Raw genomic sequence first — 26,368 nt, 5'->3', positions numbered from 1 at the left:
CAGGCAGATTATGATTCAGGGAAATACCTTTCCATGAAAATGTGGCATAAAATGGAGAATGAGGAGACCTAGCAACGTGGAATGTAGAGTTTTGTAAGAAATTAAAATGTGTGTATAGAATAATAGTTGTTAATATTCAAGCAATAAAGTCCATGGCTACAGGAAAAAAAAAAAAAAAATTAAAAAAAAAAAAAAAAAAAAAAAAGGATCAATAGAAAAAGAGGATATTATACTCATTAAAATTACACAATAAAACACACTTAATTGATATCTGTAGGACATTACATCCAAAAAATCAGAATACACATTATTCTCAAGCATGCATGGAACATTCTCTAGGATAGACTACATAATTGGACATAAAACAAGCCCAGCCAAATGTGCTTATACTGGCCCATCTACTCTTTACACAATTCTAACAAACTTGCTTCCTAGGAATAAGACAGAACCAGCAAATTGAAGGAAACCCAGAACCATTAAAGGCAGAAAAAGACAAACAGAAATAAATGGAGAGAAGACAAAAAGACAAAAAAACCACCTACAAACAGCTGTCATAAGAGTTTAAAACTAACAACTCTCAGTCCGGCAAAACACTACATGCACACTACCTCCAGAGACGTCAGTATACTGCAGCATTATACAATAAATTTTGTTCCATGTGCCTTAAGGCAGGAAAATACATTTTTAGATAACTAGTATCTTTTTTCTTTAAACCATCAAAAAACCTAATATAAAACTGAAACCTAAAAAAGGAATAAGCCTCAGTTGGGTGGAAACCAGCAATGTGTGGAACATTCCATCCCTCAACAATGTCATATAAGAGGATGATGAGACTTGAGTCCAGAGGCCAGGTAACAAACTAGAGAAGGAGCCATTTCCAACCTGCACAAATAAATGCATAAGTGTAACAATTAGAAGACTCTTAGGCAAGGTGCCAAAACATAAATTGTTCCTGTTCTGCTAAGTATATAGAGTCTTCAGCACTAACCATACTAAAAACAAATGAAGAAAGTACATGCATCACTTGGAAGTTACAACAATTTTACACTAAGAATAACCCCTTGTCACCTGGGTAAAAGTTTAGATGGAAAGAACACAAATGATGAAATAAAGCTGGTGAATAAGAGCAATGCCACTAAAGAAACCACTAACAGCTGACAGATGAGAAACTTGTTCAAAGGTTGAAGAAGAAAGCAACTGAGAGACACGACCCAAGTACTTAGAAAGCACTGGTTACATACACTCAATCTTAACTTGCTCTTGCTTCTCTTGTTGGGCAAGTCGTGCTGCAACTTCTTCAGGTGGCCGCTCCCTTACAGAAGTTGAGGATGCTTCCTCTTGCAGCAAAAGTAAATAAGAGGAAATCAAATTTCAGCACAGAATTTCAACAGCTAATGGGGACATAAAAACACCATCATTTGTATTTGCCAGCTATATCAACTTGTGGGCATTTTTGTGATAAAGATTATAAAACCACATCATGACTGAATGATTCCAACATGAAGAAATAAAGGGTCAGCTCTAAAGCTCCTTGTTTTCAAAGACTTATTCTCTAAAATATCAAAAATTAGCTAAGCAAGGCTGCAGACCTAAAGCCAGTATAAATGTGCACTTAAGAGTATCTAGCAATTGCCTAGACAGTACATAGTTCTGATGAACACATAATTTATAAAACCACATACACAGATAATTGAACTACCTGAAGTTGCAGGCTTGGGTTTTCCTTCACCAGTTTCAGGGTGACCGGTTTTCATAAGTTCCTCATGCTGAACCACGGGGGCTGGGACCGACAGTGTGTCACCTGCCGCAGAGATAATTTGAGCTGCCTCTGTGGGTGCTACACATGGTATATAGTTTCCTGGGTTAGCAGAGAACACACAGGAATCTACTACTACTGCTGCCACTTCACATCTGACTCCTTAAAGACACAAATGCATGTGATGCCACTACTCAAACACACAAATTAGTCGGGGGCTCTGTCCACTGCATAAATCCATAAGCAATGAACAATGGTTGGGAAAGCACAACAGAAAGGAGTCTGGTCAGCATCCATATGTATTCTAACCATTATTCTCAGGCAAGGCTTCTACTAATAGTACTAAATGGTACTAATACTTAACATGAGAAGGGGACATAAGATTTACATAACATGTGAAAATAATAACAAAGGGGGGAAAAGGAGCCTGTAATAAAGAAAGTAAGCAAAAAAAAGGCAACCAAAAACCGTTTTTTAATTGCTTTGAAAAATGGTAGAGATGAATGAAGAGGTGTAAACGAAAACAAGATGGCAATTTTAAACACAGAGAAAAAAGTTCACAGTTTAGATGGTGAGTTAGAGAACTCAGTCAAAAAACTTATGTCATAGACATATTTTTAAAGAAAGGAAGGTTTAAAAGTCAAGAGCCTATAAATTATAAATAAAAGTGTTGATGGAAAAGATAGATGCAGGGGACAAAAAAATGGAGAAAAAAATTTCTTAAATAAACTGAAGGTCCTATTTAAGAGTTATAGTTGGATTATCACAAAGCCCACTAAACTGGTCTTCTTGCTCTGTCCTTGTTTCCTTTATCTATCCTCCACAATAGCCAGCCTGCATATGTGCTTAGTTGCTTGGTCATGCCCGACTCTTTGTGACCCTATGAACTATAGCCTGCCAAGTTCCTCTGTCCATGGGATTTTCCAGGCAAGAATATTGCAGTGGGTAGCCATTCCCTCCTCCAAGGTATCTTCCTGACCCCAAGATCAAACCCAGGTCTCCTGCATTGCAGGTGGATTCTTTACCATCTGAGCCACCAGGGAAGCCTACAATAGCCAGTGCCAGTAATCTTATTAAAATAAAAGATATCAATCACCTGACCTATAACCCTCCCAACAGCTTCCCATCTTACTCAGACTAAAAAGCAAAACTCTTACGATGGTCACCAAGAACTGACATGCTGGTTTTCTGCTTCCTTTCTGACCTCATTTGCTGTTCTTCACTTACTTCAGCCCAGTTTCATTTACTCCTTGCTTGAACATGCCAAGTCTTTGCACTAGCTAACCCTTCTACCTGGATGCTCTTCTCCACCAGTCTTTTACATGACGGACTTCCTCACCTCTTTCTGGTCTTTGCTCAAAAGACACCTTCCAGAGGAAACTTTTCCTGCCCACTCCATTTAAAACTGCAATATTCCCTCCCACATTTACCATTTTATGCCATCCTATACATAAATTTGGAGAAGGCAATGGCACCCCACTCCAGTACTCTTGCCTGGAAAATCCCATGGATGGAGGAGCTTGGTGGGCTGCAGTCCATGGAGTCGCTAAGACTCGGACACGACTGAGCAACTTCACTTTCACTTTTCACTTGCATGCATTGGAGAAGGCAACAGCAACCCACTCCAGTGTTCTTGCCTGAAGAATCCCAGGGACGGGGGAGCCTGGTGGGCTGCCGTTTATGGGGTCGCGCAGTGTCAGACACGACTGAAGCGACTTAGCAGCATACATAAATTTGGAGAAGGAAATGACAACCCACTCCAGTATTTTTGCCTGGAGAATCCTATGGATAGAGGAGCTTGGTGGGCTATAGTTCACGGGTCGCAAAAAGTCGGACACGACTGAGCGACTTCACTTTCACTTATACATAAATTACTTGTGCATCTGTATACAATTTCCCTCCCCTCATCCCACCAAGAAATATGCACAGCATTTGTATGCTTGTTTTTACTATTTTGTTCATGGTTATAACCTCAGTGCCTAGAAGACACCCACCACTTGGCACACAATAGATACTCAGTATTTACTGAATGGAAGGTGATTTCATCAAGGCAGAAGTGAGTACAGAGAAACAATAAATTCAAATGTATGCTGAACAGGTGAGGATGAGCTAAATGCTGTAAATTGGTGTGGGATTACTTACAAATCATGAAGACAAAAAATACCTGCATATCAAAACCTAGATTAAGATACTTAGATCACTAAGACAGAAGAGAGGAGAACGAATTGATGAACAAGTAGAAAAAAGTGGGGAAAGAGAGCAAATCTTAAAATCTAAAGAGAGGGAAAACTAGGAGTCAGAGGAAAGGAAAAAAAGTAACTGTGTTTCAGGCAAGACCGATTCTTGTTCTTACTAGTACTCAGTAGCTGTTCAAAAACAAAAGCCCCATTCCATATCCCACTCAACACCTAAAACGAGGGCCAAGAAGACACGAGAGAATATTCCTTTCCCAGGGTGAGGAAAGACTCCTTCATGGGGACAGACCCCCTCACCTTTGACCATGGGTACAAATACATTAAACAATTCATTTACCCACAATTTTAAAAGAAGAATTCTAAATATAGGTACCTGTTGTTGAAGCTGAAGTATCTCCCTTTTGTTTTTGAGGTTGTGAGGCAGGCTGTTTTGATTCTTTCATTACCTCTGATACACTAGAGATTTTCAGTGGACCAGACTGAATCTTGGAAATGAAAAACATTTAACGTTTCAGACATAAATAGTGTTTTTTAAAAAGGCAGCATACAGTAACTTGTATTATTTAAAAAGTAGTTTTTCAAGCTTGGGAGTTATCAATAATTCACAACAATGTATTTTATTAACCACAGTAAGAGAACCCATCATACTAGGAAAATGCAGTCCAAAAGTAGTCCATATTTTAATAGTAACAAAAACTTCTCCTAGGGTAACTAATGTACTTGATATATGACCTTCCTTTTAAATACCATTACTTTTATGTGTACAACACTGAGAAGGCTATTTCCATTCACTTTCTAAATCCAATTATGGTGTCTTCTAAATACATTCAGTTAGAAACAAACATTTTTTAAAAAGCTCTAAGTAAAAATAAAAATTTGTTTTTCCTTTCTTTAATCTCCAAGATTCACGCACCTGCACTTCCAAGATATATGATGCAATTGTAATGCCTGCTTTCCTCTTTCTTAGTAACCAAATGCTTTAAGTTTAAGGCACCATTCATGAACAGGACTGTCAAATGATATGCCAGAGAAAACTACTGAGTAACAGAAATATTTTCATTTACCATCTATGTGGTTTCCCTTTTTGCAAGAACTTGGCATTGGGACTCGGATATCCTAAGATGACTACTTAACCATAATAGAAATGGTTCTGAATTTTGTCACTACCAGAAATCAGAAATATACCCACTTTCTTTTTATTAAAATTTTATTACTTTTATCTCATGAAATGCATGCTCATTATAACAAGCAAAACAGTATCAAGATAAAGCATTGTTTTATTTAGCCTCTTCATTGCTCCTTCCAGGCTTCTCAGGGAGCCACTGCTAATGCCCTGAAATCTATCCTTCCACCCAGGAGCTCAGGTATAGACAAATATGCAGTTTTTCATTTCTTTAAACAATCTAAAATAGGTAATTCTATATTATACAAATTATCATATAACTTGCTTTTTTCATTTAACAACACATTAATATATTTTTTTCATTTAACAACAACTCATTTGCTTCCAGGTTAAGAAATTCTTTTTAGTTGAATAATATCCCAATTTAATTGTATATCCTAATGGAATTTCAAATTCCATAATCTGGGTCTATTATTCCACTATTTATGGACATTTAAACTGTTTCCTGTTCTTTGTTAAGCATTCTTGTCCACAGACAACTGAAAAGCACTAGAGTATGATGTCTGCAGGACGGTTTGCCACAAGAAACACTGGGTCAGAGGACTTGTATATTTTTAAGATAGTATCACTTTCACATAAGGTTCTAGCAACTCACATTCTCACAATGACCATGTATGAGCTTGTGTACAAATATGATCTATTTGTAGACTCAGTTGTTCTATTTCTCTAATTTCTATTCCTATGTCAAAATCTTTTTGTTTATAACAGTAGAATTATAACAAAGTCAGTATCTGGAAAGGCAAGTGTCATCTGACTCCCTAACCCAACACTTTCAAAATGTCCTTGACCAGTCTTGTACATTCCTTATTCTTCCATGTGAACTTTAAATCTTATCTAATTCTTCACCCTCTGGAAAAATCAATAAGAAATTTTATTAGATCTGTGTGTGTATTTATGTATACACACATACATATCATAAAAATAAAATATTACTTCTCTCAAATACATACATATTTAAGAGATTTGAGAGAAACACATATATTTAAGAAAAATGACATTTTTATAGTACTACATTCTATCCAGGTACATAACATTTGTCACCATTTAGGGAAGTTATCGTCTATGCTCATCAAAAAGATTTTAGCAGGGGAAGGAGGGGATGGAATAAATTGAGAGAGCAACATTAAAACATATACATTACCATATGTAAAACACAGAGCTAGTGGGAAGCTGTATATAACACAGGGAGCTCAACCTAGAGCTCTGTGAAGACCTAGAGGTGTGGGATGGGGGTGGAGGGGTGGGAGGGAGGTTCAAGAGGGAGGGAATATTGTATACTTAAGGCTGATTCACGTTATTATACAGCAGAAACCAACACAACATGGTAAAGCAATTATTCTCTAATTAAAAGAAAAAAGAAAAAAAATAATTCAGATACAGCATTTGTATCTACAATGAGACAATAAACTGACCATGTGAAAAAACACTTTAGGATCATCTTCTCTCAGTATTTACTGTCTATGCATAAATAACCATGTTGACCCTAAAAGGGTTACCATCAAATGAAGTGCATAGTTTCTAAAATCGACACGTTTGTAACAATGCACAACAACTGAGAGTACTGAATAAATGCGACAAAATAAAAATAAAAACACTAACTGCTACTGGAATTCAGAGGTCAGAGAAAACTGACTTTGATCTGTGTAGTGAAGAATGCCAGTCTTGAAGAAAACAATAGAAGACAAAAGAAAGGAAGTCATTCTGGGTAGAAGACAACCATGGGAAGAGGTATACAAATAGAAAGGATCTCTGTTTAGTCTTCTGCTTTACCAAGGACCTTGGAACAACGCCTGGTACATAATAATCACTTGACTGACATTTGAGTAAATAAATGAATGAAAAGTACAGGCATAGCCACACGGTAAACAAGTACGAGAGCAAGGATTTATGTGCAGGACCATACAGAGCTAAAGGCAGAGTGTAGTAAGAGCCACACTGCCAAGGGTACCGAATGTCAACCGAAGAACCAGCAAAAACCATAAACCACAGAAATAAAGGAACCAACAGCCAGCTCCTAAGCTAACATTTAACCACTCTTGGCTTCACTTTTCTTATTCATACCATGAGATACCATGAGACAATCTCAAAGCCTTACTTGTTTTTATATTCTGTCTTTAAAACAATAGGAATCAAAGTCCCTGATTAAGTGATACAATGAAAATATCATGAAAATAGAAGATTCTCTAAAACTAATAAAAGGATGGCCTAGATGATGTTAAGAGTGACTGGTGGGGCGGAGCCTGGAGGTGGGAAAGAAACGCTGTGTGTAGGGAGGGACAGCACTGCTGACCTGCTGGGCACTTCCACTTGTCAGCTCTGCATGTCTGCATTACACAACCTCAAAATTTGCAGTCTTTTTAAAAATTCTTATTTTTAAATAACTTTATTTATTTTTAGTTGTACTGGGTATTCATCGCTGCACGGGCTTTTCTCTAGCTGCGGTGAGCAGGGGCTACTCTTCGTTGCAGTGTGCGGGCTTCTCATTGTGGCAGTTTCTCTTATTGAGGCACGTGGGCCCAACAGTTGTGGCTCCTGGGCTCTAGAGCACAGGCTCAACAGTCGTGGCACATGGGCTGAGTAGCTCCACAGCATGTGAGATCTTTCCAGATCAGGGATCGAACCTCTGTCTCCTGCATTGGCAGGCGGATTCTTTACCACTGAGCCATCAGAGAAGCCCTTGCACTCTTCTTAATTTGCTTTTTTTAATATTAATGATTGTACCATGCTATCAGGTAGCGAGGTTAGAATTCTTGGATTCACCTTCACAGTTGCCCATATTTTGCTTGCTATCCTCTCTTGTTTAAACTCTAATTACTTTACAATATTGTATTGGTTTTGCCATACATCAACATGAATCCGCCATGAGTGTACACGTGTTCCCCATCCTGAACCCCCCTCCCTAAACTCTAATATTTATTCTTTGTCTTGCCACTATTCTTACCCTATTTCTGACCTTTAACAGCAGGGCAGCAAACGTGGAGCAAGAAGAGGTCAAGGCTATTGAGAATGACACCTGGAAGTCATGTCCAGGGAGAAAAGAACACAACTCTGAACTGTGTAGCCTGACTCTATGCTCCTGGATGCTTCCAGCTATTTCTCCCAGGTCACATAGCTCAAAACAGACCCAGGACTTTAGCCATAGGATTCTGCTTCTACTGAAGCTGCAACTCTATCTTCCTGAGCCAGCATAAACACTTTAAAGTTCACATGGATGAATAAACCATGTAGAACATTTTGTATCATTTGGGGAAGGGGCAGGAAAAGTCAAAGGACACCTGCTTTTCCATATTGTAACTCTGTCACAGGTCTGGTCTCAAGACGTTGCTACATACTGGAGAAAAGACCTCTAATCAGTTTCTAACAAAGAACTGGTCAGCCACGTTCAACCTCATAGACTACAGAAATACCCAATACCAAATCAGCAAAATTCATGTTCTCTTTCATCAATCTTTTTTTCAAGCATCTGTTTGAAAGAAGGAATATGTACGATGCTTAAAAAAAAATTGTAAGCCTCATGGAGAAAAGAAAGATGAAACTGAAGAAAATGCACAAAGTTCCAGGAATACTGGACGAGATTCCCATCACTGAATCAGTATAGCTGAAAATTCTGTGACTGCTTTGTGATCTAAAAGGAGCCATGACTAACTATAACATGGGGATCCTGGTGTCATGGCCATTCTTCGTTTATGCTTTTAGCATTCTAAGTCAGAGTCTGAGAGCTGCAGTGCTGGAGGCTGACACAGAACCCCTGGGGTCTGCAGGGCAGCCAGGGTTACTTCTGCCCAAGCTGCCCTTCCATTTAACCTGTGGGCCACGTAATTATTTTCTATGTGATGTGGACTAAATGAGAGCATTTATGGGACTCCGAAGGGATAAAAATCCTTTAGGAAACATTAGTTCAAGTTAAAGAAAAATGACAAACAATGCTGGCAAAATATTTTCAAGATGAAAACAACCTGCTTTTCAGAGTATTCCACAGGATAAACTGAAACAGTTTAAAACTCTTACCGGTTTCTTTGGCAATGGAACAGTGTAAGGTGGGGAACCAAGGACCATCTCAAAGAGTTTATCTGAGTAAGGTATGGTTTTCTCTACATTCTTCCGGAAATGGGAATCCCATTTGGCATACAGGATGGTGCCACCAATACCGCCACCAACAAATAAAATGCCAGCTCCAGCAATTTTGCTAGCAGACAACCTACGTGAAAGAAATAGGAAACATAGGTTTATTTTGTTTTTTTTTTAACTCCCCTAAACCTTAAGTCTCAAACACCTTTAAGCTCCACTTCTCTACCACTGACTCAGATCACAGCAGCCCAGTTTATCTCCACATGCTGCACATCACCTTTCCCTGGTTTGTTTTTTAACATGTCCAAAATAAAAATAACATTTCTTTATGGATAATTTTTCCTTAATACATTAATATCTAGGATAGGAAGAATGAAGCAATCGGCCCTTTCATACTTAAACTTAGCATGTTCACACTCACGAGGCTTCCTTTGAACCCCAAAAACAAGTATCACTAATTTTCAAAGCTCCTCTCCCTTAATTAAGCATTTCTGTAAATACAATAAAATAAATATTAAGAAGAACAAATACTTTTTAAGTTCCAATGTGCTGAGTTCTAGATATAAATCTATTTGCCATGTAATGGAAGCCAGCACAGGGGGCAGAGGATGTCTACCTTGGATGACATCCAAGCACCAAAGAGCCAAAACGAGCACCATAACAAATTTTCACCTACAGATACATATGCTCCAAAGGTATTATGAGAAAACTCCAGTGTTTCTACCCTTTAAAAAACAAGATTTTAAGTAGATATTCCCATATTCAAGGAATGAATACACACACACACACTTCAGCACACAGTTAAAAGTCTGTTTACAGGGAGATATGCTACATACCGAGAACTTCCTGAAGTGGAGTATCTGTGGCATGGTCGCAATGGACGGAGGACAAACTTCCCACAAAGACAGTTCTAGGAGGGAAGAAAACATTACAACCAATAGTTACAGGAACCTAGTTCTTGCCTAGAGAATCCCAGGGACGGGGTAGCCTGGTGGGCTGCTGTCTATGGGGTTGCACAGAGTCAGACACGACTGAAGCGACTTAGCAGAAGGCTTTTAGGGTGGGGAAGTAAATCCTTTTACTACAAATACAAATGTCTTTCTTAAAATTTTATTTTACTTTCATAAACCAACTTACCATGAAACATATTTATAGATCCTTAAAAAGTGACACATCCTGCACCCCAAGACTCATATAAAATTACTTTTAAGATTTTAAAAAAAAGGGACTATGAAACCACTCCCCGCTCCTCCCCCACTGCCTGCACCATGCAGCTTGTGAGATCTTAGTTTCCTGACCAAGGGCTGAATCTGGGCTCCTGGCAGTAGAAGCATGGAGTCCTAACCTCTGGACCACCAGGGAATTCTCCAGACCACTTTTTTTTTTTTTAACTGAAATATAGTTGATGTGGGCTTCCCTGGTGGTTCAGTGGTAAAGAATCCGTCAATCAATACAGGAGACATAGGTTCAGTTCCTGGGAGAAGGAAACGGCAACCTACTCCAGTATTCTTGCCTGGGAAATCCCATGGATAGAGGAGACTGATGGGCTACAGTCCATGGGGTAGCAAAAGAATCAGACACAGCTTAGTGACTAAATAACAACAACATAGTTGATGTACAATATTATGTTTCTGGTTTACAAAACAGTGTTCACAAATTTTAAAGGTTATTTCATTCATAGTTATTGTAAAATATTGGCTATATTCCCCGTGTTGTACAATATACCCTTGTAGCTTATTATTTTACACACAGAAGTTTATACCTCTTAGTCCCCTACCCTTATCTTACCTCTCCTGGTTCTCCTCTCCACTGGTAACCCACTAGTTTGCTCTCTTTATCTGTGAGTCTGCTTCTTTTTATTGTAAGCAAGTAAGTGTTAGTCACTCAGTCGAGCCTGACTCTTTGTGACCTCCCGGACTGCAGCCCACCAGGCTCCTCTGTCCATGAGATTTTCCAGGCAAGGATACTGGAGTGGGTTGCCATTTCCTTCTCCAGGGATTCTTCCCAATCCAGGGATCGAACCTGGGCCTCCTGCACTGCAGGCAGATTCTTTACCAACTGAGCTACAAGGGAAGCTGTAGCTTTTTTCTGGAGAGAAAAGGAGGATGCAATTGAGAAGGTTCACACAGGGCTTCTAAGAGTAATGCTGCAATTTTTAAAAACCTGTACACAAGTGTCCTGCTGTTCATGTAAGTGATATCATATAGCACTTGTCTCTGATGTATTTCACTTAGCACACTCTGATTATAAAATAATCCTTGCATGATTTTACTCCGATGGTTTCATTTTTTTTACGTTTAAATCTTTGAATCCAGTGTAAAGTATATGGTATGGATTAACTATTTTTTCCTAAATGTCTATTCAGTTGTCCCTAAATCACAAAATAATCCATTTCTTTCAACAATTTGAAATGCCACCTTAAAATATACTCAATTTCTTGGTGCATTTAGATTTCCTAATTTGTTCCACTGTTCCACCCTATTCACACACTTCTATTCATAGACAAATACAACAGTGTTTTAAAGACTGCATCTTACAATTAGGTTTTAACCTGGTAGAGCAAGTCCTCTCTTCTAGTGCTTTTTTTTTTTTTCCTCAGAATTTTTCTGGATGTTCTTGCCTTTGTTGTTTTGATAGCTTAGCTTTCAATTAAACAACTATAACAACTGTATGCACCCTGATTTAAGAAGAGATTAAACGTGAAAAAAAAATCACCTTTTATGACCAAAAAATAGTAGCAATATGTTTCATACCTCTATACCAAAAAAAAAAAAAAAAAAACTGACTGTATCCTGACTCAAATTAATAGGTTTTTTAAATCTGAAATAGTGGCTCCTGATTTTAAAAATTGGCTACCTGCATAGTCTATAATAAATTTTATATTCCAAATAAAGCTTTAAAAGTCAGGAAATTGAAGTTTTTTACAGTTTTATCATACACGTATGAATCCCTAGATACAGTTTAATCTTGCCTAGTAAATATATATATATATATATACACACACCTACCTATATCTTCTAAGTCTCTTAATCCTCAAGTCTTTTACTCCATAGATGTTTCCTCCAGTAATTATTGGAAGAATCTGCTTGTTTGGTCTGCAGAATTTTTCACAGACCGGATTCTGTTCAGTTCGAGGTGCAACTTAAAATATGCCAGTCCTCTGTATTTCCTGCAACCTGGAGCGGAAACCAGACACTTGACCAGACTCAGGTATACTCTCTTTGGCAAGACTTTACATGGTGGTATTTTCTTCCACTATGGAGGCACACAACGCCTGCCTGTCTCTCTTTTTTAATGTTATCAACTGTGCTGATTTACAATGTCTAGATCCATTAATTTATTGGAAGTTGCCAAAAGTGGACTCTGATTCTATTTTTCATTTATAATTTGACATATTTAATAAAGACATGCTTACCCTCATCTATAATTTAGTTACTCAGCAGTACAGTTTATGGAGGAAAGGAAGGATAAATGGTTGATTCTTTTTATCCTTTTATCCAGTTATCCTCTGATGAGGAACAATTGCAGAGTTTTTTGGTTTCCATTTATTGTGACAGATTGTATTTTCCAAAACTTGCCACGTTTCACATGCTTTTCTAGAACTTTGCCACCTCCCCAGAACCCTGTAAGCTTATACAATCCCAAGAACCTCCTAATGTAACCTCCTTAGAAATGAAAGATAAATATTTACTTATATATTATTTCCTTATATGTATATATGCATGCGTGTGTGCTAAGTCATTTCAGTCATGTCTGACTCTTTGTGACTCCATGGACTATAGCTCACCAGCCTCCTCTGTTCATGGGATTTTCTAGGCAAGAATACTGGAGTGGGTTGCCATGCCCTGCTCCAGGGAATCTTCCCAACCCAGGGATCGAACCCACATCTCTTAGGATCTCCTGCACTGGCAGATGGCCTCTACCACTAGCACCACCTGGAACCACATGCATATATAATACAATGTAATCTTTATCTGTATAATAATATAACTTACTGTAAAAGAACAAATAATGTTATGGTTAATTAATACCAGTAGGTTTGGGGTGAACTGTTAAACAGCTATAACTAACCATATGCTTGCACCTGGAAATGGGGTGCTACTACAAAACATAAAACATGTGGTAATGACTTTGGGATGGAACTGGGGGGTGGAACTGAAAGTTGGAAGGGCCTTGAGGAGACTGTTAGCAGAAGCCTAATGATCTTCACGGAAGCTGTTTTGATGAGGGCTTAAGAAAAGCATGAAAAATATTTTGGGAACCTGGATGAAAAAGGAATCTTTTTATGTAGTGGTAGAAGTTTATCAAAACTCTCACAATGGTAAGATGTGGAAAACAGAAAATTAGGCTTTGCTGTACATAATGAAGGGACTTCCCAAGTGGTGCTAGTGGTAAAGAATCCGCCTGCCAATGCAAGAGGTGCTGGAGACACGAGTTTGATCCCTGGGCTGGGAAAATTCCCTGGAGGAGGGCATGGCAACCCACTCCAGTATTCTTGCCTAGAGATTCCCATGGACAGACAAGCCTGGCAGGCTACAGTTCATGGAGTTGCAAAGAGTCTGGAGAGACTTAGTACACACTATCTAATGAATTGATGGATTTAGCTAGACAGAGTCAGATCACATCAGTCGCTCAGTCGTGTCCGACTCTTTGCGACCCCATGAATCGCAGCACGCCAGGCCTCCCTGTCCATCACCAACTCCCGGAGTTCACCGAGACTCATGTCCATCAAGTCAGTGATGCCATCCAGCCATCTCATCCTCTGTCGTCCCCTTCTCCTCTTGCCCCCAATCCCTCCCAGCATCAGAGTCTTTTCCAATGAGTCAACTCTTCACATGAGGTGGCCAAAGTACTGGAGTTTCAGCTTTAGCATCATTCCTTCCAAAGAAATCCCAGGGCTGATCTCCTTCAGAATGGACTGGTTGGATCTCCTTGCAGTCCAAGGGACTCTCAAGAGTCTTCTCCAACACCACACTTCAAAAGCATCAATTCTTCGGCGCTCAGCCTTCTTCACAGTCCAACTCTCACATCCATACATGACCACAGGAAAAACCATAGCCTTGACTAGACGAGCCTTTGTTGGCAAAGTAATGTCTCTGCTTTTGAATATGCTATCTAGGTTGGTTATAACTTTCCTTCCAAGGAGTAAGCGTCTTTTAATTTCATGGCTGCAGTCACCATCTGCAGTGATTTTGGAGCCCAGAAAAATAAAGTGTGACACTGTTTCCACTGTTTCCCCATCTATTTCTCATGAAGTGATGGGACCAGATGCCATGATCTTAGTTTTCTGAATGCTGAGCTTTAAGACAACTTTTTCACTCTCCACTCTCACCTTCATCAAGAGGCTTTTTAGTTCCTCTTCACTTTCTGCCATAAGGGTGGTGTCATCTGCATATCTGAGGTGATTGATATTTCTCCCGGCAATCTTGATTCCAGCTTGTGTTTCTTCCAGTCCAGCGTTTCTCATGATGTACTCTGCATAGAAGTTAAATAAACAGGGTGACAATATACAGCCTTGACGAACTCCTTTTCCTATTTGGAACCAGTCTGTTGTTCCATGTCCAGTTCTAACTGTTGCTTCCTGACCTGCATACAAATTTCTCAAGAGGCAGATCAGGTGGTCTGGGATTCCCATCTCTTGAAGAATTTTCCACAGTTTATTGTGATCCACACAGTCAAAGGCTTTGGCATAGTCAATAAAGCAGAAATAGATGCTTTTCTGGAACTCTCTTGCTTTTTCCATGATCCAGCGGATGTTGGCAATTTGATCTCTGGTTCCTCTGCCTTTTCTAAAACCAGCTTGAACATCAGGAAGTTCACGGTTCACATATTGCTGAAGCCTGGCTTGGAGAATTTTGAGCATTACTTTACTAGCGTGTGAGATGAGTGCAACTGTGTGGTAGTTTGAGCATTCTTTGGCATTGCCTTTCTTTGGGATTGGAATGAAAACTGACCTTTTCCAGTCCTGTGGCCACTGCTGAGTTTTCCAAATTTGCTGGCATATTGAGTGCAGCACTTTCACAGCATCATCTTCCAGGATTTGGAATAGCTCAACTGGAATTCCATCACCTCCACTAGCTTTGTTCATAGTGATGCTTTCTAAGGCCCACTTGACTTCACATTCCAGGATGTCTGGCTCTAGGTCAGTGATCACACCATCATGATTATCTGGGTCGTGAAGATCTTTTTTGTACAGTTCTTCTGTGTATTCTTGCCGTCTCTTCTTAATATCTTCTGCCTCTGTTAGGTCCATACCATTTCTGTCCTTTATCGAGCCCATCTTTGCATGAAATGTTCCTTTGGTATCTCTGATTTTCTTGAAGAGATCCCTAGTCTTTCCCATTCTGTTGTTTTCCTCTATTTCTTTGATCGCTGAAGAAGGCTTTCTTATCTCTTCTTGCTATTCTCTAGAACTCTGCATTCAGATGTTTATATCTTTCCTTTTCTCCTTTGCTTTTCACTTCTCTTCTTTTCACAGCTATTTGTAAGGCCTCCCCAGACAGCCATTTTGCTTTTTTGCATTTCTTTTCCATGGGGATGGTCTTGATCCCTGTCTCCTGTACAATGTCACGAACCCCTTTCCATAGTTCATCAGGCACTCTATCTATCAGATCTAGACCCTTAAATCTATTTCTCACTTCCACTGTATAATCATAAGGGATTTGATTTAGGTCATACCTGAATGGTCTAGTGGTTTTCCCTACTTTCTTCAATTTCAGTCTGAATTTGGCACTAAGGAGTTCATGGTCTGAGCCACAGTCAGCTCCTGGTCTTGTTTTTGCTGACTGTATAGAGCTTCTCCATCTTCGATTTCGGTGTTGACCATCTGGTGATGTCCATGTAGAGTTTCCTCTTGTGTTGTTGGAAAAGGGTGTTTGTTATGACCAGTGCATTTTCTTGGCAAAACTCTATTAGTCTTTGCCCTGCTTCATTCCATATTCCAAGGCCAAATTTGCCTGTTACTCCAGATGTTTCTTGACTTCCTACTTTTGCATTCCAGTCCCCTATAATAAAAAGGACATCTTTTTTGGGTGTTAGCTACACAGAGTATCAAGCAGAATGTTCTCAAGTGCCAACTGGTTCCTTTCAGCAGAGTATAATAAGGATAGAGTCAAGCTTCTAAAACATAAACCAAAAAAACTGTTGAGCTTGCAAGCAAAATTTGAAGAAAATATAAAGGACCTAGTACTTGGTGGGTTAAAAAATGATACTGTTTCTCATTCTCAGCCTCTCCAGTTAGCAAAGATCCTTTAAGACCTCAGAAAGATCTCAGGAGGTGCTCCTCATAGAACTTTTTACACTGAGAAAAGGCTCGCTAAGGACAGCCTTAAGAGTATGCAACCCATATTCCTTTCATTAAACAACAGGACTGCTGAGAATCTTAAGGGGTTTCAGACCACAGCAGCCTCACAGGGAGCCTAAAATGGAGAACAGCTTATCCTAGTCAGATTTATGGGTGTGGCTTTTGTCTAATGGAGAAAACCCCAGAAAGACCCAAAAGAAACCCACAAAGTCATTAAGATGAAAAACAGGCCAGCCTGGACTAAAGCGGAAAGAGTACAAAATGAATTGAAGTTTTTGGACTCCAGAACGTCTACAAACAGACATAAGTCTGAGAAAACAATTCGGCTGCCAACAGGCTACGTTTCTAGAATAAGAAGGATAATGTAAGGAGTGAAACCTGAAGCCCAGAGGGTTAAGGAGTTAAGGATCCCAAGAGTTAAGGAGAAACATTCCCAAGCAGAAGGACTAGGTCCTAATTAAGCAAGCAGCAACTCATGCCAGATAGATCTGACATTTGTTACGAACAGTGATGCTGTGTCTCTTTTTTTTCTGCCTTTTGGGATGGGAGTGTCACATTATATTGTGCATAGGACACATGGGGAACAGATAACTTGTCTCTTTAGTTCACAGGTCTTTAGACCGAAAGGAAAAGCACTTAAGGAACTGCACCCAGGGGATCACACCCAAGATGTTTTGTGTGCCAAGGGAATTGATTTGATGACAAGATCCTGGTCTGTTAGTCTAAGTCTGATGCTGTGATGGGATGAGGTTCTGGAGGGTTCTAAGGAAGGTTGTGAACACATCTGCATGTGGGAGGGATGCGAGTTGCTGTGGCTACAGGGCAGACCATATTATCCAAAACTGACTACAGTAATACTTCCTGTAATATTAGTTCTTCCAGCAACTCGCTGCTGCTGCTGTTGCTGCTAAGTCGCTTCAGTCGTGTCCGACTGTGTGTGACCCCATAGACGGCAGCCTACCAGCCTCCTCCGTCCATGGGGTTTTCCAGGCAAGAGTACTGGAGTGGGGGTGCCATCACCTTCTCCACCAGCAACTCGCTATCCTCCATCAAACTGACATCTATGCACCATTCCCTGGAACCAGGACAGGCCTAAGTTATCAATTTACTAATAAGGGCAGTGAAAGTGATCCTCTGTGACATCTGAAACCAGGAGGACATAAAGGGAACACAGCTTCTACCTGGCTCTGCCTCTCATCACACTTGCTCTGGGAACCCAGCCACCAAACAGTGAGGAAGCCCAGACATGTAAAACCCCACATGTAGGTGTTCCAGCCAACAGCACCAGCTGAGGTCTCAGTTGCAGCCAGTATCAACTGTCAGACATGGGAGTGAGGAAGCCTCTGAGATGACTCTAGCCCTAGCCACTGCCTGACTACAGCCTCACAAGGGATGCTGACCAAACTGGCCACCTGAGGCCAGGAAACCTCCAGAACTGAGTGAGGCAATAAATTTTTACCCCAAGCTCAAGGTGCCTTATGTAGTTACCACAAACCAAAACAGGATCTTTACCAACTCATAGATTTAAATACTTTTGATGGATTTAAACCAGCTGCAATTATTATCTGTTTGAAAACTCAAATTGTCCCAATTTTGGCCAATGGATACGACTTCAAGTTTATTCTGTTATATTACTTTAATATTACACACACACAAATCTATTTATCTATCTTTAGATATCTACCTGGAGGGCTTCCCAGGTGGCATTAGTAATAAAGAACCTGCCTACCAATGCAGGAGGGCTTCCCTCGTAGCTCAGTTGGTAAAGAATGTGCCTGCAACACAGGAGACCCAGGTTCAGTCCCTGGCTCAGGAAGATCCCCTGTAGAAGGAAATGGAAATCCACTCCAGTATTCTTGCCTGGAGGATCCCATGGACAGAGAAGCCTGGCAAGCTACAGTCCATGGGGTCGCAAGAGTCGGACATGACTTAGTGACTAAACCACCACCAATGCAGGAGATGTAAGGGACGCAGGTTGGATCCCTGGGTCAGAAAGATCCCCTGGAGGAGGGCACAACAACCCACTCCAGTATTCTTGCCTGGAGAATCTCATAGACAGAGTAGCCTGGTAGGCTACAGTCCATAAGGTGGCAAAGAGTTGGACATGATTGAGCACGCATGCACACATTTCATATATCAGGTCATTTCCAACTACCTGGTGCTTTTTCTCTGCACGGTAAGATTCATTTATAAAAGTCACCATTTAAAGTGCACGTCAGTGCCATTTAGTACATCCACAATGCTATACAACCATCACCACTATTTAGTTCCAGAACAGTTTCATCACTCCCAAAATAAATTCCTGTACCATCAGGTCTCCCCACATTCCCTTCTCCCTAGCTCCTGGCAGCAATTATCTACCTTCTGGCTCTACAGAGCCTGTTCTGGACTTTTTGTACAAATGGAATAATGTAATATGTTGCCTCCTGTGGCTTGTTTTTAAGGTTCACCTATGTTGTCACATGTATCATGTATGTAACTCATACTTCTTTTTGTGAAATTAGTTTGAAACTAGTTCAAACTGAATGAACTAGTTTGTTGTATGGATATACCATACTTGGTTTATCTAGACATCAGCTGAACATCTGAACTGTCTCTATCTTTTGCTATCAACATTCACCTACAAGTTTTTGTTTGAATACCTGTTTTCAGTTCTTTGGGGTGGAACTGCAGGGTCATATGGTAATTCTATGTTTAACTCTGGACCATTTTACACTCCCACAGTGAAGTATGAGGGTTCCAATTTCTCCACATCCTCACTTGTTATTTTCTGTTTTTATCAGAACCATCCTGTTGGCTACAAAGTGGCTATTTCACTGTGGTTTTGATTTACATTTCCTTAATGTCAAGGATTTTGAGCTCTTTTCTAGTGCTTGTTGGCTATTTATACACCTTCCCAGGATAAATGTCTAGTTAAGTCCTTAGCCCATTTTTTATTTGGGTTGTCTTCTTGTTCCTAAGTTGTAGGAGATCTTTACATATTATGGATACTAGATCTTCATCAGTTATATGATTTGAAAATATTCCCTCCTATTCTTTTCATTCTTGTGTCATTTGATGCAAAAATTTTTTTAATTTTGTGAAATCAAATTTATCTTGTGTCTTCTGGTGTCCTGTGTTAAGAAACCACTGCCAAATCCAAGGTCTACCTCCAAAACTTTCTTAAGCACCAGACTAAACTCTCTTTATTCATACAAACTAAATATCCTAACTTTAACACAAAAGATACTGGACACCTCTTAATTCTGGAATATCTTTTATTAATAATAAGCAACAATATAGAAAAGACATTGCTGTTTCAAAACAATTTGCCTTGACATATAACTTTGTAATAAATGTTGTAAGGTTAGCGCTGCTACTTCCAACCTATAAAAATATGATTTTAGCAAACAAAACAAACAAACAAAAGGAGAGATAAAACACACAATTTTCATGTTATGTTTTGGTACAGACCACTAGCCCTACCAAACTAAAGTGAACATAGAAAGGAAACCACAATCCTGGAAACAGAGACTGTAATACAAGGCCCCTCATATAAACCCTTTCTGGAGGTTGCAGGTTTCCTTTTTAGACTAGAGGGTAGCTGTAACTGATATTTTTGAAATCTGTCATAAGAATTCTTCCCACACAAACAAAAGACATCCAGACATTAATGGCCACTTCTACATTTGAAATACAGATTAATATGCAACAACTTTTTCTATAGTTAACTAAAAATATTATATAGGAATCATGCATTAAGGTTAAAAATATATCACACACAAAAATACAGTAAATTTGACATGAAAGTAGTATTATTTCTCAGTAAATTCATATTCTAGATCTAGGAGAAAAAGGGCTCTTCAGTTATGATAAAGAAATGGCAGATATTCATCAGTATAGCAGAAGCAGGAAGGTGACATTTCCCTAGTTTTCTCTGCATCTATGTGTGGATATACATTACCTAAATATTCTCAATCATGTACTCTGCGTCACAATGTAAAATGTATTTCAAAATGGTTTGAAAGCAACTGATCTAGAGAAATAAAAATGAAGAATAAAAAAAGATTCTAATATCCATAGAAGTAAACAGGCTGCATCATATATTAAACTCCTTTCTACCACGTACACCTCGCTACCTACATCTATTACTGAGCAACAATGTTTTATTATCCTAGTGAAAAGAAAGAATTCTAAAAGATGATAGCTAAAAATATCCACACACAAGTTCAGTCTTAAACTAGCCCTGCCATCAAACTTGGTCTTAGTTAAATAAATTAGCTTAGTCAATCCTCAAGAATAATAATGTCTCCTTCTCTTTTAAGATCAATGCATATGCAGTGACCACTCCCAAATTTATAGTCTGGGAGAGGGTCAGGCTAGACTGAAAGTCCGGGTCCTCCAAACCCTGTGTCTACCTCAAAAAAGGTTGGACCTAGCCATGCAGTCCTGGGACTGAGACAAGATGGATGGTGTCAGGTCTGGCAAGTGAGGAAAAATCAGAGCTCTGAAGCTCATTCTGGGAAAGAAAGAGCAATTCATTCCTGCTGAATACCCACATGGATGACTAATTTCAGACACTAAGAATCAGTTAGAGTCAGCTGAGGTGGTTAATTTTATATGTCAAAATAGGTGTTTTGGGACGAGATCAACATTCAAATCAGTGAACTACAAATAAAGTGGGTTGCCTTCCACAATGTGGGTGGGCCTCATCCAACCAACTGAAGGCCTGAATAAAACAAAAAGTCCAGCCTGCCCAAGCAAGAGGCAATTCTCTAGCAGATTGCCTTCAACCAAAACTGCACCATCAGCTTTCCTGGGTCTCTGGCTTGCCAGCCTTCAGACTGAAAATGGACCATCTCTTCTGGGTATGTGCATATCAAGCCTGCCAGCCTCCATTACAGATGTTGGACTTGACAGCCTCCACAACTGCATGGGTCAAATCTTTATAATAAGTCTATCTATATACACATCCTATCGGTTCTGTTTCTCTTTTTGTGTTAGTCACTCAGCTGTGTCTGACTCTCTGTGACCCCATGGACTGTAGCCCACCATCTCTTCTGTCCATGGAATTTTCCAGGCAAGAATACTGGAGTGGGTTGCCATTCCCTTCTCCAGTGGATCTTCCCAACCCAACTACTGGACCCAGGTCTGCAGCACAGCAGGCAGATTCTTTACCATCTGAGCCAAGTTTCTCTAGACAAGTTCTAAAACCTATGGGGGTTAAAGGGAGGTCACATCAACACAGTTGCTGACTTTATTTTTCTGGGCTCCAAAATCACTGCAGTTGGTGACTGCAGCCATGAAATTAAAAGATGCTTACTCCTTGGAAGGAAAGTTATGACCAACCTAGACAGCATATTAAATAGCAGAGACATTACTTTGTCAACAAAGGTCCATCTAGTCAAGGCTATGGTTTTTCCAATGGTCATGTATGGATGTGAGAGTTGGACTATAAAGAAAGCTGAGAGCCGAAGAACTGATGCTTTTGAACTGTGGTGTTGGAGAAGACTCTTGAGAGTCCCTTGGACTGCAAGGAGATCCAACCAGTCCATCGTAAAGATCAATCCTGGGTGTTCTGATGTTGAAGGACTGATGTTGAAGCTGAAACTGCAATACTTTGGCCACCTGATGCAAAGAGCTGACTCACTGGAAAAGACCCTGATGCTGCGAAAGATTGAGGGCAGGAGGAGAAGGGGACGACAGAGGATGAAATGGTTGGATGGCATCACCCACTCAACAGACATGTGTTTGGGTGGACTCCGGGAGCTGGTGACGGACAGGGAGGCCTGGCATGCTGCGGTGGTTCATGGGGTCGCAAAGAGTTGGACACGACTGAGCGACTGAACTGAACTGAACATCCTCTTATGGAAATTAAGAAAAAGTCACAGAACACATTAATCTTTCATTCAAACATGTCACACTTGTGACATGTTTATTTACTGAGCATCTATTAGGAGCTAGGGACTATTATGAGTACTGATGTACAGTCCCTTTGAGGAGCTTCCATTTTAATGCGGAAAACACATAATAAATACACAGTACGTCAGGAAGTATAAGAGCTACAAAGTAAAACCAAGTAGGCTAAGGGTAGGTTCCAGAGTGATGCAAAGAAGGAGAAAGTGATCAGAGGTGTCTTAGATAGGGAAGGCCTCTCTGAAAGAAAAGTGATATCTAAGAAAATATCTGAATGGAGTGAGCTAAGCAAAGATGTGTGGGAGGACTTCAGGGCAAACAGCAAATGAAAAGGCAATCAGAAGAACAGAATGAGGCAGAGTAAAAAAATAAGATATGCAAAGAGCCAGATCATGAAGAGCCCTGTGGATAGGTAGAGAGTTTAGATTTTATTGTGATATGATGGGATGTCACTGGAGGGCATGGCATGGTCCAGTCCATGTGCTTTTTTAAAGGCCTTTGTTAACAACAAGGTAAAGAACTGACCCTAGGGTAGATTGAGGAGATAGATCAGTGACAACCATGCTGTAACCTTTGGGCAAAATAAGGAAGAGTGGGCCTGAAAGGAGGACCCCAAAGATACACCTCTACAGTTTTGCCCTGAAAGTTTGCTCTGCTTCCTGCATACTCCCAGGCCCACTTGGGCATTTTGGTAGCCCAGATTTTAAGATGGTTCCTGCGATCTCTGTCCCCAGTGGTTAAGCCCATGATTAGAGTTGTACAGGCAAAAGGGATTTTACAGATGTAATGAGGTTTCTAATCAGTTGACCTGATTTATCAAAAGGGATTTATCCAGGTGGGTTTGCCCTAATCACATAAGCCTTTTAAACCTAGGTCTGGAAATCAGAAACAGGAAAGAGATATTAAAGTCTGAGAGACAAGCTCATGGTAGCCTGCAAGAAAGTAAATATCTATGTTATAATCTGCTTCTGAGAATCTTGTGGCAAAGAACTTCAGGCCGCCCCCAGGTAGGTGAGATGAGAGCTAGCAAGAAAACAGGGACTTCAGCCCTACAGCTGCAAGGGACTGAATTCTGCTAACAAACTGAAGGAGCTTAGAATAGGACCCTGAGCTCCAAATGAAAGGGACACATCTGGACCCCTTTATGACAGCAAGCAGATAACCCTAACCATTCACCTTTAGAAACAGTAAGGTAATAAATGGGTGCTGTTTTAGGCTGCTCCATCTGTGCTACCTGCTATGTACACACAGCAGTAGAAAACTAATATACACTCCACTTTCCTACGGAAGAGCCTGTTTGTCTTACCCTGGAAACGAAAGGGGAAATGGAAGAGAAGCAAACTTGGGGGGGGGGGGGGGGCCGAATTGCCTTTTCTAACCCACTGAGTCCAGGGACCTTGCTCAATTGCTCAAGTCACAGAACCTGTTTTGTAAATTCCACATTTTGCCAAAATACCAATTCTCTTTCCATTGTGAGCAATGGAAGTAGGTTTACTATTTTAAATTTCAGTAAATTACTTTGATGTGTGTGCTTAGTCGCTTAGTCCTGTTCGACTTTATGCGACCCCATGGACTGTAGCCTGCCAGGCTACTCTGTCCATGAGAATCTTGCAGGCAAGAATACTGGGGTGGATTGCCATTTCCTTCTCCAAAATTACTGTGATAATTATGCAGAAATAAAGGTAACTCCTTGGACGTCTGCCAAAGTTGTCCTAGCACCTACAGACAGAAATCCTCAGGCTAATCTCAGAAACGAGCACAAGGTCAGGCGCTTAACCTTCCTCGAGTTCTAGAAGCTCTAACTCTTACTCTGTTTTTGTTCAGAGTAAGAATAGCTCAAGAGGCGTTCTCAGCTACGAAAAGAAAGGCAGTCCTTCCTGAATAATTACAACCTTGACCCCTAAAACGCGGTCTCTAGCAGTCCAGGCACCTCCTTAAGGTGCAACAAGCCAAGAATATGCGTGTCCTGCTGGGAAATGTAGTTTTCCCCCCGTCGACCTTCAACAACTGGATCCGCGAAACCTCTTACGCGCCCAACCGGCGACCCGGGCGCCAGCAGCCTCGATTGGTCCTAGACTGAGGCAGCGAGGGGCTGATTGGATGACATGTCCCCAAAGCCGTGCCTCCCGTCCTACACCCGCCTCCCCGCCACCTTCTCTTCTCCACGCCCCATCCCGCTTCAGCAATTATCCTCCAGTCATTCCCGTTCACCGAACTCCCGACTTAACTGCCTCACGGGCCCACCCAGGACTCTCGCGATAAGGGCGGCCCGGAGACACGCCTCTGTTCTGGGGCCTAGGCAAAGCCAAAGCCTCCCTTATTTTCCGCTGGTTGGCGAGAGTCAGTTCACCATGCGCTGTCTCCCGGCACCCCCGTCCTCACCTGGGCGGTGGAGGTCACGCCGGATAACTGACAGGCTCGCAGCATCTTTACTGGGCTGACGCCGCTGCGGGTGTAACTGGGAGCTAGGGCGGCGGCGCGTGTAGGGTACACGGTACGTCCGTGCGTGCCTGCGTCCGTGCCGCCTCTCCGCGCCGGGCGTACCGGAAGGGCAGCCAACGACTGCGCACGCGCAGCCCCGGTCCCGGCCATTCCAAGAGGGTGGGCCCTTTCCAGGCGGAAAGGGCGATTTCTCCTTCCGGGTCGCGCTGAGAAGTCGGCTCTATTACCCGAAGTGTAGATTGCTAGGTAAACGGGAGTGCTGGCGGTGGATCGGAAACTCCGGCTTTGGTCCGCCCTGGAACCGGGCAGGTGTGACTCGTCGAGAATTCAAGCAAGAAACTATCTCAGCCATTTCTGTCAGCTGGATATGTCGTAGAAAGAAATGGATTTGCCGAAAGTTACGTAAACAATGGCGTGGTCTCTGCGCGTTCCTTTCGTTTCGCAGCCCTTCAGGGAGTCATCGTGCTTAAGGAAGATTCAGTTCAGTTCAGCTCAGTCTCTCACTCGTGTCCAGCTCTTTGCAACCCCATGGACTGCAACACGCCAGGCTTCCATGTCCTTCACCAACTCCGGGAGCTTGCTCAAACTCATGTCCATTGAGTCGGTGATGTCACCAAACCACCTCATCCTCTGTCGTCCACTTCTCCTACCCTCAATCTTTCCCAGCATCAAGGTCTTTTCAAATGAGTCAGCTCTTTGCATCAGGTGGCCAAAGTATTGCAGTTTCAGCTTCAGCGTCAGTCTTTCCAATGAACACCCAGGACTGATCTCCCTTAGGATGGACTGGTTGGATCTCCTTGCAGTCCAAGGGACTCTCAAGAGTCTTCTCCAATACCACAGTTCAAAAGCATCAGTTCTTCGGCTCTCAGCTTTCTTCACAGTCCAACTCTCACATCCATACATGACCACTGGAAAAACCATAGCCTTGACTAGACAGACCTTTGTTAACAAAGTAATGTCTCTGCTTTTGAATATGCTGTCTAGGTTGATCATAACTTTCCTTCCAAGGAGTAAGCGTCTTTTAATTTCATGGCTGCAGTCACCAACTGCAGTGATTTGGGAGCCCCCAAAAATAAAGTCTGACACAGTTTCCCCATCTATTTGCCATGAAGTGATGGGACCGGATGCCATGATCTTAGTATTCTGACTGTTGGACTTTAAGCCAACTTTTTCGCTCTCCTCTTTCACTTTCATCAAGAGGCTCTTTAATTCTTCGCTTTCTGCCATAAGGGTGGTGTCATCTGCATATCTGAGGTTATTGATATTTCTCCCAGCAATCTTGATTCCAGCTTGTGCTTCTTCCAGCCCAGCGTTTCTCATGATGTACTCTGCATATAAGTTAAATAAGCAGGGTGACAATATACATCCTTGACATACTCTTTTTCCTATTTGGAACCAGTCTGTTGTTCCATGTCCAGTTCTAACTCTTGCTTCCTGTCCTGCATACAGGTTTCTCAAGAGTCAGGTCAGGTGGTCTGGTATTCCCATCTCTTTCAGAATTTTCCACAGTTTATTGTGATCCACAC

At 41.0% G+C, this 26,368-nt stretch overlaps 1 protein-coding gene across 12 annotated transcripts in view; it reads right to left on the bottom strand.

Annotated features, from left to right (window-relative positions):
- The window catches only part of IMMT (inner membrane mitochondrial protein), a 42,348-nt gene extending 17,365 nt beyond the window's left edge, over positions 1-24,983 (bottom strand). For 2 of the 12 annotated variants that reach the window (XM_055540306.1, XM_055540307.1), the window contains exons 1-6: positions 24,783-24,982; positions 10,039-10,112; positions 9,143-9,332; positions 4,325-4,436; positions 1,700-1,858; positions 1,242-1,337 (exon numbers count right to left, since the gene is read on the bottom strand). In XM_055540306.1, the coding sequence (XP_055396281.1) occupies positions 1,242-1,337; positions 1,700-1,858; positions 4,325-4,436; positions 9,143-9,332; positions 10,039-10,112; positions 24,783-24,827 (676 nt within the window). In that variant the 5' untranslated portion in view covers positions 24,828-24,982. Of the gene's footprint in view, positions 1-1,241; positions 1,338-1,699; positions 1,859-4,324; positions 4,437-9,142; positions 9,333-10,038; positions 10,113-12,210; positions 12,379-24,782 lie in introns of all 12 variants that reach the window. The other 10 variants (XM_055540308.1, XM_055540309.1, XM_055540315.1 and 7 more) reach the window with 8 other exon arrangements.
- Positions 24,984-26,368: the final 1,385 nt, after the last annotated feature.

This window comes from Bubalus kerabau, chromosome 11 (assembly GCF_029407905.1).
Source record: "Bubalus kerabau isolate K-KA32 ecotype Philippines breed swamp buffalo chromosome 11, PCC_UOA_SB_1v2, whole genome shotgun sequence".
In the NCBI taxonomy this organism is placed as follows: domain Eukaryota; kingdom Metazoa; phylum Chordata; class Mammalia; order Artiodactyla; family Bovidae; genus Bubalus; species Bubalus kerabau.
The sequence above is the reverse complement of the archived record's forward strand: the minus strand, read 5'-3'. Positions and strand labels throughout refer to the sequence as shown.